This window comes from Lithobates pipiens, unplaced genomic scaffold, assembly GCF_037356315.1.
Source record: "Lithobates pipiens isolate NorthernLeopardFrog02 unplaced genomic scaffold, aLitPip1_a1.2 Scaffold_10, whole genome shotgun sequence".
Classification (NCBI taxonomy): domain Eukaryota; kingdom Metazoa; phylum Chordata; class Amphibia; order Anura; family Ranidae; genus Lithobates; species Lithobates pipiens.
In genome coordinates this window covers 35,972,333-35,984,510 of record NW_027507686.1, presented here as the reverse complement: position 1 = coordinate 35,984,510, position 12,178 = coordinate 35,972,333, and the positions used below count along the sequence as shown (strand labels likewise).

Below are 12,178 nucleotides of genomic sequence, written 5' to 3'. Positions count from 1 at the left end.
GGCCCTTTAACCACTTAAAAGGACCAGGCCTATTTTTTCAAACTTGTTGTTCACAAGTTAAAATCTGTTTTTTGCTAGAAAATTGCTTCGAACCCCCAAACATATATATATATATATATATATATATATATATATATATATATATATATATATATATATATATATATATATATATATATATATATATATACATACATACATACATACATACATACATACATACACACACATTTTTTTTTTTTTCGGACACCCTAGAGAATAAAATGGTCGTTGGAATACGTCACACTGTATTTGCGCAGCGGTCTTACAAAAGCAATTTTTTTTTTTTTGAAACAGTAAAGTTAACCCAATTTTCTTTTTTATTGTGAAAGATAATGTTACATAAGGTAAATATACTTAAGCGCCGATATGGAATGGTGGTATTGAGTCAGAGGGGGCAGCTGCAACTAGCCACGAGTGATCTGACACCAATAAATTTATATAGAAAATAAATATATACATACACACTATTTTATATAAATATATACATCACACTATTATATATACATACACACTCTATATATATATATATATATATATATATATATATATATATATATATATATATATATATATATATATATACACACACACACACACACATATAATGTGTATAGTGTATAATTATGCTAAACCCAAAATTATATCAAATATAATGGAGGAGATGGTGACGATCCTTCCGGTGCCTCATATCCCAGTAAGTGCAGTGAGGAGAGCTGTACTGTTTTAATTAATCGTACAAGACTTTTAATATTTGTAAAAATATATAGATTTAGATATAAATTAGATAAATATATATTATAGAATATTTAAAATAAATCAATATTTAAAATAAATAAATCAAGCATTATATGCAATCTTGCGCAATGATGATCTTTTCGTTCACTTTGAAAATTTTATATTTGGAGATTTTGATTCCATCATTTGGGGAGAAGTTTGCTGGATCCTGAAATCAAAACAGCCGATGTCTGTCGCTACTTGTTTGGCAGATTATCTGATTATTATTATTATTACTAAAAGAGCATGACTAGACCCAAGGGGGTCTTTCTTTGAGGCGGGCAGGCATTGCAGACAGGTGGCGGTGACAAAATATACATACACATATATATATATATATATATATATATATATATATATATATATATATATATATATATTTTTTTTTTTTTATTACACACACACACACACACACACACAGTTACGCAGAGTAAATTGATACCTAACATGTCATGCTTCAAAATTGCGCCCGCTCGTGGAATAGCGACAAACTTTGACCTTTAAAAATCACCATAGGCCATGTTTAAAAAGGTCTACAGGTTACCAGTTTTGAGTTAGAGGAGGTCTTTTGTTAGAATCATTGCTCTCGCTCCAACGATCACAGCAATAACGCACATGTGTGGTTTGAACACCGTTTACATTTTCGGCTTCGATTTATGTATGCGTTCGCTACTGTGCACGAGCATGGAGGGACGAGGTGCTTTTTTTTCTTTTTTTCACTGCCCCCACCACCCCCGTGCTGCCAGTAGGAGCCCAGTGTCCTCTGGAAACAGATAAGAATTCTCACAGCACTTTTTAGTGATCCTGCCAATGGTAAGCCATCTCCAGTGACATGATCAAAAAGGTTGAAAGCATAAAATCCCCTAACAATGGAAACACAGATTTTGCACTTTTTTTTTAATTTTTAATTTATTTTTAGTGGACTCTTACATAAGGGTTGCGCCACTTTAAAATGTTCTTAATACGTAATTTATGTCTTAAGGATTGTGGAAGGTGTATTCGATTTCAATCTGGGCTGGGTACGTGCTATCAGTACTTACATTGGTTTTTACATCACTGCTCATGGTCCTGCTATTTGAAGCTAGGAATAAGCATTATAGACGTGTAATATGTAGATGTACAGAAAGGGGAAGCGCTTTAAAAAAAATATATAAATGTTTCAGTTTGAAAATGGCAGGAAGTGTTCAATACAATAAAAAATAAAAATGTTTTAACTTGGAAAAGACACTTTTTATTAGATAAAGTCCCGTCATTCATATCTACAGAGCTCCCTCTGCTGGTGACTTCAACAACTACTCTGCATTGCTTTATAATGACACTAAACTCAAATTTTACATCAATTGTTCAAAAATAAAGTACAGCATGCTTTTTTTTTTTAAGTCTCACTGTTTTTAGGCTTTTGTCCTGTGCACGCTCCCCATCCTCCACTGACACACCTCACCGTAATTATAGGGACTGGTGCCATTATTTATGGCCACGTGATCCATTGTTCTAGGAGTATTACAATTTCCATAGAGGTGTGTGTGTGGTCCATCTTGGGGCGAGCAGGAGGTGGTGGATCATACACATAAAGAATGAACGTTAAACAAGAAACTAGCAGGAAAAAAAAGTTTGCATTTGAGAGATAAAATAAAGAAGACACTCTGCACATGGGCACAGACAAACTATTTCTTCAGAATAACAAAAGGGTAGGAATCTGCAACAAAGTTTGTTAAAGAAGAAGTACAGCCAAAGTTAATTTGGCTGTACTTCTGTGGATCACAGGACTGCAGCTCGTTCTGCACTCCTGTGACCAGTTTTCAGCAGAAAGCAGGGTGAATCCCGCTGAAGTCACAGAGCCGGTCCAGGCACAGCAAAGACTGCAACCATATGATCAGGATCCGACCACATGCCTGGACTGGCCCCCCGGCTCAGCAAGCCACTGAGAGTCGGAGCCGGCCGCTCCCTCCACAGCCCAGCGCAACAGTGAGCACTGGTGGGGCAGAGCAGAGAGCCAGTGACTGAGTCACCAGCACTCTGCTCAGGGAGCTCTAAGAACCAAGTGATCGTGGCATTTGTTCACTTGGTTCTCAGCCTTAAAGTGGTTATAAACCCTTACAAACCACTTTGACCTACAGGTAAGCCTAGATTAGGGCTTACCTGTAGGTCCAAGAAATATCTCCTACACCTATATGGTTTAGGAGATATTTCCAAAAAAAGACAGCCACCGCATGGGTGCATGGCAGCGGCAGACATGAAGACGGAGGACGGCTTCGGGGGCTTCGTTCTCAGGTAAGTTATTCATAATGAGCTAGTATGCTATGCATACTAGCTCATTATGCCTTTGCCTTGCAGGTTGCTTTTTTTTTTTCTTTCCCCCCATGGGTTTACAACCACTTTAAAGCTGGCGGGGGATCAATGCTGAGTCCACCTAGGTATGTAGGATTCGATTTTATTTATTTTTTTTATTCTGATACTTTTTAACTTTTTCCTGCCAATGTGGCACATTTATGTGGCCTCTCAAGCTTTAAACGCACGAGAATGCATATATGCAGCCCTATGTAATAATTTCTCTGTACTGAGCGTGCGGGCCCGCCCTGGGCACACCCAGACAATCACCCATGGGGGACGGAAAGCTCCCAATGTTTACGTTCCAATCATGTGACCACTGTGACAGTCAATCACAGCGGTCACACATGACCGAATGCCATGCCTCTACCCATTTAGAAAGCCTTAAAGGGCCAGGAGGTGGCGACGGGAAGGGGGTTAAAATCTCTTCAATGGACATTAATTACTGAGAGGGAAGTGTTTCTTCCCCTCAACAAAAGTGGAGTTACTCTTTAAAAACCTATTGACACTTGCAACAGATCGCAAACCGATCCATAATAATAGTAATGCGTTTTTCAAAATGACCAAAGACACTTCAACAAGGAGAATGAAAAAGACACAGAATCACGCTAAATGTACAAAAAGAGAAATAAAAAAGTAATAGATATTGTCCATAGGTGAATCAGAATACATTGTGATAGTACATCAAAACTATAGGTGAATCCACATGAGTTGTGATCAAAGCCTCCTTAGTGATAATATCCACCATTCGTCACCTTGAATTACAGTGCCTCTACCAAAACCTGTAGAAACTGCTTACCAGCTGCAGTGGACCCCTTGTTACAGGGGGTCTATCTGTGCCTGTGGATTAAAATCCAGCCTGGGTCTTTCTCCACATCTTAGGGCTCCTTCACTATTCTGATGTCCCTCCGTTAATTGGATAGGGAGTTCTCAACCCAAAAAAAAAAAAAAAGACAAAAGGCTCAAATTCTTGGCAGAGTCGAGTATAAAATATTGCACTTTTAACAGCAAAAATGGATAAAACACTTTAAGTTTGCTGTGACACGAGGGAGATGCGATGTAAGCACGTCGCTCCGCCCCATGCGTTTCATTACAAAGGACGTTGTCAGGGGCACCCTGGTAAATGTCCTTTGTGACAAAACCCGTGCGGCGGAGGGACTTGCTGACATCTCCATCTCCCTCGGGTTCCAAAGGACGGGTTTGTTTGGTTGTGTACCAGCCGACACACCAAACTTAAGATGTTTTATCTATTTTTGCTGTTGCAAGTGCAAGATTGTATACTCAATAAACCTACCAAAGATTTTATGCTATTTCGAGCCTTTTGTCTCTTTTGGATGAGAACTCCCTATCCAAGTCACTGAGCGACATCCGAATGGTGGAGGAGCCCTGAGATGTGGAGAAAAGCCCAGGCCGGGTTTTAAGCCACAGGCGCAGATTAACCCTCTGTAGGGGTCCACTGGAGCTGGTAAGCAGTTTATACAGCTTTTGGTGGAGGCACTGTGGTTCAAGGTGACAGATGGTGTCAGGGAAGGCATGACCGTGCATCAGGAATTGCAAGACAGATGCATGCATTCACGCATAGTTGGCGCTTGCCCCTTTGCGCGCACATCTGCGTGCACACTTGTGCCTGTGCGCGCACGCATGTCACCAATGTTGGCGCCAAAGGGGCTATTGAAACTGAATACACCAAAGTCTCCTTGCTGTTTGGTCTGCAGCTTCTGTGTGTCCTGAGACCTGTTATCCATGATGATCTCTGATCCTTGACCCGGCTTGCTCTTACTAACCCTGTCTGCTTGATACCCTGACTCCAGCTTGTTTCTTGGACTTCTCTTCTGCCTGCTGCTTTGCCTGATCCACCAGAACGTTACCGACCCAACCTGCCTGACTCTGCATCTACTCCTCCAGCCTGTTGCGACTCTGCGAATCACACCTATTCCATCTACGATCCAGTCTGCCACGGTTCTGGTCTACCGGTCTGCCTGCTGCACCTCCAGCCACGAGCATCTAGCCATACCGATACTGGACTGATCCTAGGCACTCCTGCGTCACCGTGCTTCTGTGGCTGCTGTTCCACCCTCAGGAGCTCACAAGCCGGTGCGGCAAGAGAGGATCTCCTCTACACATCAGGCTCACGATCCAGGTACGTGACAGATGGTGGTTATTATCACTAAGGAGGCTTTGATCACAGTGTATGCCGATTCACCTATGGACAATATCTATTTATTTTTTGCACAATTCTATAAAGCTTTTATCATCGTTGATTGTGACTGTTATACAAGAGAGTTGCTGCTTGATATTTTATTGTTGCACAAAGTTATAGTGCAGCTTTTCTATATTTTTTACTATTAAAAAAAACGATATTTTGTAAAAAAAAAAACACAATGATCAAAATTGGAGAACAGCAATGACTGTAGCTTGGAGAGAGATTACAACTAAAATTTCTGAAGGTTAGAACAATGAACAATTAGTAGGGAATGGGGGCCCTTGCTTTGAATGACTTCAGCACATCTGCTTTGCACATCACATCACGCGTGTGATTTTGTTCCACTCTTCCTCCAGTCTCTTCCAATTTGGTCACTGTAGTGGGGTTCTTTGCCATACCATTGTCACCAAGGATTTTCCAGAGGTTTTTCAATTGGGTTTAGATCAGGACTCGCTGGCCACTTCTTTATTTTAATCTTCAAGGAACTGCGTTACCCATTTTGCTGTGTGGCAGGGGGCATTGTCGTGCATTGTAAATTGCTGGCTGATTGGGTGATGAACACAGGGATGGAAACGCATGTTGTGGAAGAAGGTCCTGATAGTAGCTGTACAAGAGCCAAACAGAAACCATCCCTCAAACCGCTTCCCCCTCCACCTTTCACTGACTTCTTTACACACTTTATGTTCATCGTCCAACTCTGGAAAAACTGAACCTAATGTTTGTCATCGGACCCAAATAAATGAAACTTGCTTTCATCACTAAAGTGAACTTTGGAGCAGTTCTCTTCTGTCCACACAACATGCTCCTTGGGAAAGGTTAGTCTAGCCTTTTGATTCTTTCTGCTGATGAGAAGTTTGGTCACTGCAGAGCGGGCTTTCAGTCCAAATTTTCTTAAATGGCAAGACACTGTATGACGAAACAGATCCTTACTCTGTTCGGCACTGACCTGGTGAGCAATCGCAGCTACAGTGTTGAACTGATTGCCCATTGAGAGTCTCCGCATTAACCTGTCCCCTCTTGCATTTGTCCTGCATGGACAACCAGCCTTCTAGGGGGACTTAAATGAGTTTGTGACGTTGGAAAGCTATAGAATATTCTGGAAATCACAGATTTGGAATGAAAAAATTCTCTTGCTATGGCTGAAAGGGTCATCCCCTTGGCCTTCATCTGGACAACCTGCTCCTGGAGGGTTTCAGTCACTTTAGAACGGCTCACCATCTTGCAAAGGTCAACGAAAACTGGAAAGTTAGGCTGCCAGTTAAATAGGGTTTGTCAGATAATTAAAGAAATTAGCACAAGGTTCCAGATTAACACTAATAACTGGGGAGGTATCTGAAAGTGTTCTCTAATTTTCATTAATGTTCTTTTTCAAATCTCATTGAAGTTTTTTTATTCTGTGCTTTACAATATATGCAACTCATAAAAGATGCTTCACAAAACTGCTTTTACTCCTGTTTAGACCAGTTGTTCTCCAATTGTGATCTCCAGAGTGTGTGTGTGGGATAAATAAATGTCTCTCCATAAGGGGTGCAACGGATCCTCACCGATCTGTGATCCGAACGGGTCACCCTTTTTCGGATTGGCACACCACGTGATCCGCGGATCGCTCCACTGATCGCCTGGCTTAGGAAAGGCTGCGGCTTTGGCCTAGCTCTGGAGCTGTGGCCATCTTGGTACACCCGGCGGCTGCTGTCTCGTCAGGAAGTGACGTTTCATCGCCTCCATCTTGCTGCAACCCACACTCCTGCACAGTAATGATAGTGAGAAGGGGGCAAGCAGACATCTTGTTACACCCATCGGAGTGTTAGATTTCACAGTTATTTTCAACACACAATGGAGCTTATATTCTTAAATACAGTATTTGTAAATCCGACGGACTGTTTAGATATAAAATGTTAAAAGCAGCAGCAAACCTGCTGACCTTACATGGTTGCTAATAGTTAAATGTGAAAATCAGAGGTGTTCTGTCGCATTAGCAACCATGTAAGGTCAGCTTCTGCTGCTGCTGCTTTTAAAATTTAACATCTAAACAGCCCATATGATTTACAAATACTGTATTTAAAGAGGAAGTAAACCCTGATGGGTTTACTTCCTCTTTGATTCCCTGCAAAGGTAAAGCATAATGGACTACTATGCATCGCATAGTAGTCCATTATGTGTCACTTACCTGACACAGGAGCCAGCGAAGTCACCGCTGTCCCCTGTAGTCCGCAGCATCCATCTTCTCGGTGGGTCTCGCTGCTCCACCGCTGTCATTCGATGAAGCCGCGATGACGTCACTCCCGCTCATGCGCACGGGAGCCACCACTCGCTGCATATAGCCGTTGACAGCGGCGCGCTCAGTACGCCGCTGTCTACGACGCATGCGACGTAGACAGCGGTGCCTGTCTTTCGGCAAATATCTCCTAAACCGTGTAGGTTTAGGAGATATTTCTTAGACCTACAGGTAAGCCTTAATCTAGGCTTACCTGTAGGTCAAAGTGGTTTGTAAGGGTTTACAACCACTTTAAGCATATAAGCTCCATTTTGTGTTGAAAAGAACTTTGAAATCTAAAACACCGGTGGATGTAACAAGATTTGTCTTTTTTTTTTTTTTTTGCGGATACGAAAAATTATCCGATCCGAGGAACGATCAGATCCGTGAGTTTTTTGATCCGTTACACCCCTAATATCCATCCAAGAACATCCAGCAATCTTTTTTTTTTTTTTTTTTTTTTTTAGTAAAAACCCACTCGCTGAGCAATGTGCAGAACAGGTATCCTTGTTACTATCTCTCCCCTCAAGTGCTTCCACCTATCATGAATGGTCAGATGATCAAACGTGGACATATGATTGTATGATTTCAGCACAGAGTAGATTTGTCAGGGATCACATGACCAAATGCCTTGCCTTGCCAGGGGGAAGCCTTACAGGTTTCCCGGAGAAAAGGAACATTTGGGACTGTTCTTACTTTGGAAAAGTTATATTGTTAAAAGAAGATTACATTCATAGTACAGGTACACTTTAAGATGATAATTGTTTAAGAAAGAAAGAAAGAAAGAAATATACTCCACCTTTTGTACAGGTTTTCTACAAAGATGTACTTTGCGCTGTGAATGGATCTCTCCATCATTTTAACGGGAGCTTCCTGCAGGAGATAACACAGACATGACTGACACGGCTTCTGTCTCTAAGTGCCTATGGGATTACATCTAAGGCTATAGCGGCGTCACACGTGACGTGATGGTTTGGAGAATCCTGCTCTGCACAACACATTAGGCATCATACTGCAGAGTGAATGTATTTAATGTATGATTGGAAGTGTATTGTAATGCCATGCCCATCAAATCATTCCCCGCATCTATTACCTTTTGTACCACCACCCCCTCCCTTTAGAATGTAAGCTCTATGAGCCAGGCCCTCCTATCTCTTCTGTATTGAACTGTACTGTAATTGTGCTGGCCCCCCCTCTACATTGTAAAGCACTGCGTAAACTGTTGGCACTATATAAATCGTGTATTATTATATACATATATACACACACACACACACATATACATATATACATATATACATATATATATATATATATATATATATATATATATATATATATATATATATACACACACACACACATACATACACACACACACACACACACACACACACACACACACATGGCAGTGCAGTCAGCCAAATGCTTGTATCTGACAGCCACAAATCTACTTGTCAGATTTCCACATTATACCGGTGGCGAATGTGTGTAAAACCCCCTCACTGTCAGATCCGTACGGCGTATAGACCTGGCACCTCCTAGCAATAAAAAATAAAAATAAAAAAATAATAATAATGAGTCATGCTGGTAGTGGGAGGGGTTATTCTGGGCTGCCCTACAGTGTATTTGCCAGTGTCCAATCCTCCTGTAGGCATTCGTATAACCCAAAAGGTTAAAGATTTCCAGTGCCCCGCAATGGACAAGAAGAACATCAGGATCATGTTCAGTGGCAATTTAAATATTGGGGGAAAACACTGCGCTGAGGCCAAAAACTGAGGGTCAGCAGCTAACACCCAAACAAACAAAGTTCATAGGAATTTTCCCTAACTTCCTGTGTGGTCATTGAGAAAGTTGGACCTTGTTGATCCTGGAGACGTATGATCCAGCCACTCATATCAGGAGTCCCAGTGAACCGTGAAATCCGGAGACAGTGCGGTGACTAACGGGGACCTGCCAACAACGCATAACACCTGATTGATACTACCTAGGATTTCAAGCGCATTTGACCCACTGTCATATGACAGATGCGTCCAAATCCTCCGGTAAGAGTATTTAATTCTCTTTAATTCACTCCAGACAAGTCGTTGTTCCAGGTTGAATTTAATTGTGTGGTCGCTTGATTCCATTGCTAGGAAGACCAACATTGACACTTTTCACTACCTAAAACATACGTGGACTGTTTGCTGGGATTTATATTTCAGCTGCTGATACCCATCAAGATCTGTGCGCATTTATATATTGTATCCACATATTAGGTGAATTATTAATTTCATTTATTTTTGTTTTATATTTTTTATTTTTGCACATTTTGTCACATGTGTGTTTTTTAGTATTGGTTTCATTATCACCCCTTTAATATACACCTTTAGAGTTTTTCACTAATCGATTCACTAGCTCGGCAATTTAAATATGCTTAGCAAAAACACAAACAACAACATGAACTTACTGTTGGCTTTGTGTGGACATCCAGCATAGTGAGCTGCACATAGGTCTGCAATGTAATCCCCCATCTTGAAGGGTCCTGGTACATTAAGGCCTGCAGTGGAGGTAGAAATTTAGTACAAATGCATTTAAACTGCCAAAACAACATGCTCACTTACACCCCTTTCACACCTTTGATGCAATGCCTGTGTAATCTTGAGATCTATGGACCTTCAAGTCGCATCAAATTCAGGCCAAAGTAGTGCAGGGACTACTTTGAAGTCACACAGATATGAATGGTACTCATTGGAAATCATGGGGTACAACTTTTCATGCGACTTTGCAGTTCCAAATCGCACACATGTAAAAGGGGACTTATAATTACTCATAATTTAATATAGATAATCTGGGCCAGATGAATGTTTGACTCTTCTTCAATTCTATCATTAGTGATCGGCCGCTAAGGCCTGAGCATTGCGTCATAGGAGGAAGAAGAGAAGAGTTAACATGCTCCTCCATACCCAGATGTAGCATGTATTCCCGAGGGCTTCAACAGAGCAGCAGAAAACAGGCAGAAGTATCAACAGGGTATGAGTTTCAAGAGAACCTGTGGCTGTGCCCTGAATGAGCAAGATAATGGAATCTCTTTAAGGCTTACCAACTGCTAGATAGGGCAAGAGAGCCAACCCCAACACTCAATCCAACAAACACAAGGAAAACCCTTACACTATGTAGTTACCCAATTTTACGCTTTTAATGGATCAACTGGAAGCAAAATCCTTCCTTCACCCACCACAACCACCTACACTCCCTGGACTCCCTCTCCGGGAAGATGACATGTTGTGATCCTGCAGATGAATTACTCAGGAGGCTCCAGAAGCAGGAACACACAGCAACCAATGGGGCCAGAGCACGCCATTTTATTTGAATTTTTTTTGAGTCACAAACTTTTAGGAGATGTCCCTAAATAGGATGGTCTGTCTGTCATCACCCCCTGAGCAGTCACACTGTGAGAGAAGAAACAGTCCTAGTATCCCTTCCAATGAGCCTATCTCACCAAGAAGCTCCTCTGTAGGAGATGCCTTTAATAAGGCTTGGAGCTCTGGGAAGAAAAGGAGCGCCTCAATCCCAAAGCCAAGACAACTCTATATCTGGACACGCTCTGTACATGATAGTGTAAATACTGCTATAAAAAACACAAGGAAGCAACATTTGCATTTTTTGCCAACTTTAGAAAAATAATAGATACAGGCTAAAATAAATAGGGCTTTTTAAAAAAAAAATTAAATTACAGGACAGCCTGTGGGGCATTTTTTTTATATTATATCATAAACAGGTGTCAAACTGGTGGCCCTCCAGCAGTTGGGAAACTACAAGTCCCATGAGGTATTGCAAGGCTGACAGTTACAATCATGACTCCCTTAGGCAGAGGCATGATGGGACACCCCAGTAAAAAATTTCTCCTTTAAGCAATATTTTAAAATGTTGCTTACCAGTGGATTATGACCATGGACATTTCTCCATTTAGTCACAGGCTCAGTTAACACCTAAAAGAAAGAAAAAAAAGGCATAGTTAAAAAAAAACACGTGACACTGGACCATTTTATTCCTTATTTAGTACAACTGGTGATATTATCTGTAGAAAAAAATCCAGATCTGGGCCACTTCCCAACCAGGTGATCTATATAATGCTAGGGAGGGCGGCATGCAATTCTATATGACAAAGTGCTTTTTTTCCCCTCTATACAATCAAAAGAAAATTCAAGGATAAAGTGAAACTAAACAAGATCCTTATTCTCAAAAAATATAAATTAAACACACATCTATTAGCGTATGGCCCGGTAATCTATTTTTAATGAACTAATTTCTTACTGTGTTTTTCTGCCTCTTAGATATTTGGTAGCTAAGAGGACATTACAAACACCCCCCCCCCCCCCCCCCCGAGCTTTGTGCACCGGTCCAAATCATTTGGTGGAGAGGAGATTATGGTGTGGGGTTGTTTTTCAGGGTTTGGGCTTGGCCCCTTAGTTCCAGTGAAGAGAACTCTTAAGGCCTCAGCATACCAAGACATTTTGGACAATTTCATGCTCCCAACTTTGTGGGAACAGTTTGGGGATGGACCGTTCCTGTTCCAAATGACTGTGTAAGCAGTC

The 12,178-nt window shown here is 41.2% G+C and overlaps 1 protein-coding gene across 1 annotated transcript in view; it reads right to left on the bottom strand.

Moving 5' to 3' along the window:
- Positions 1 to 12,178, bottom strand: part of TK2 (thymidine kinase 2) — a 53,255-nt gene that overhangs the window by 26,461 nt on the left and 14,616 nt on the right. The window contains exons 4-6 of the mRNA XM_077454212.1: positions 11,519 to 11,572; positions 10,051 to 10,140; positions 8,401 to 8,474 (exon numbers count right to left, since the gene is read on the bottom strand). Coding sequence (XP_077310338.1) covers positions 8,401 to 8,474; positions 10,051 to 10,140; positions 11,519 to 11,572 — 218 coding nt within the window. The remainder of the gene's footprint in view (positions 1 to 8,400; positions 8,475 to 10,050; positions 10,141 to 11,518; positions 11,573 to 12,178) is intronic.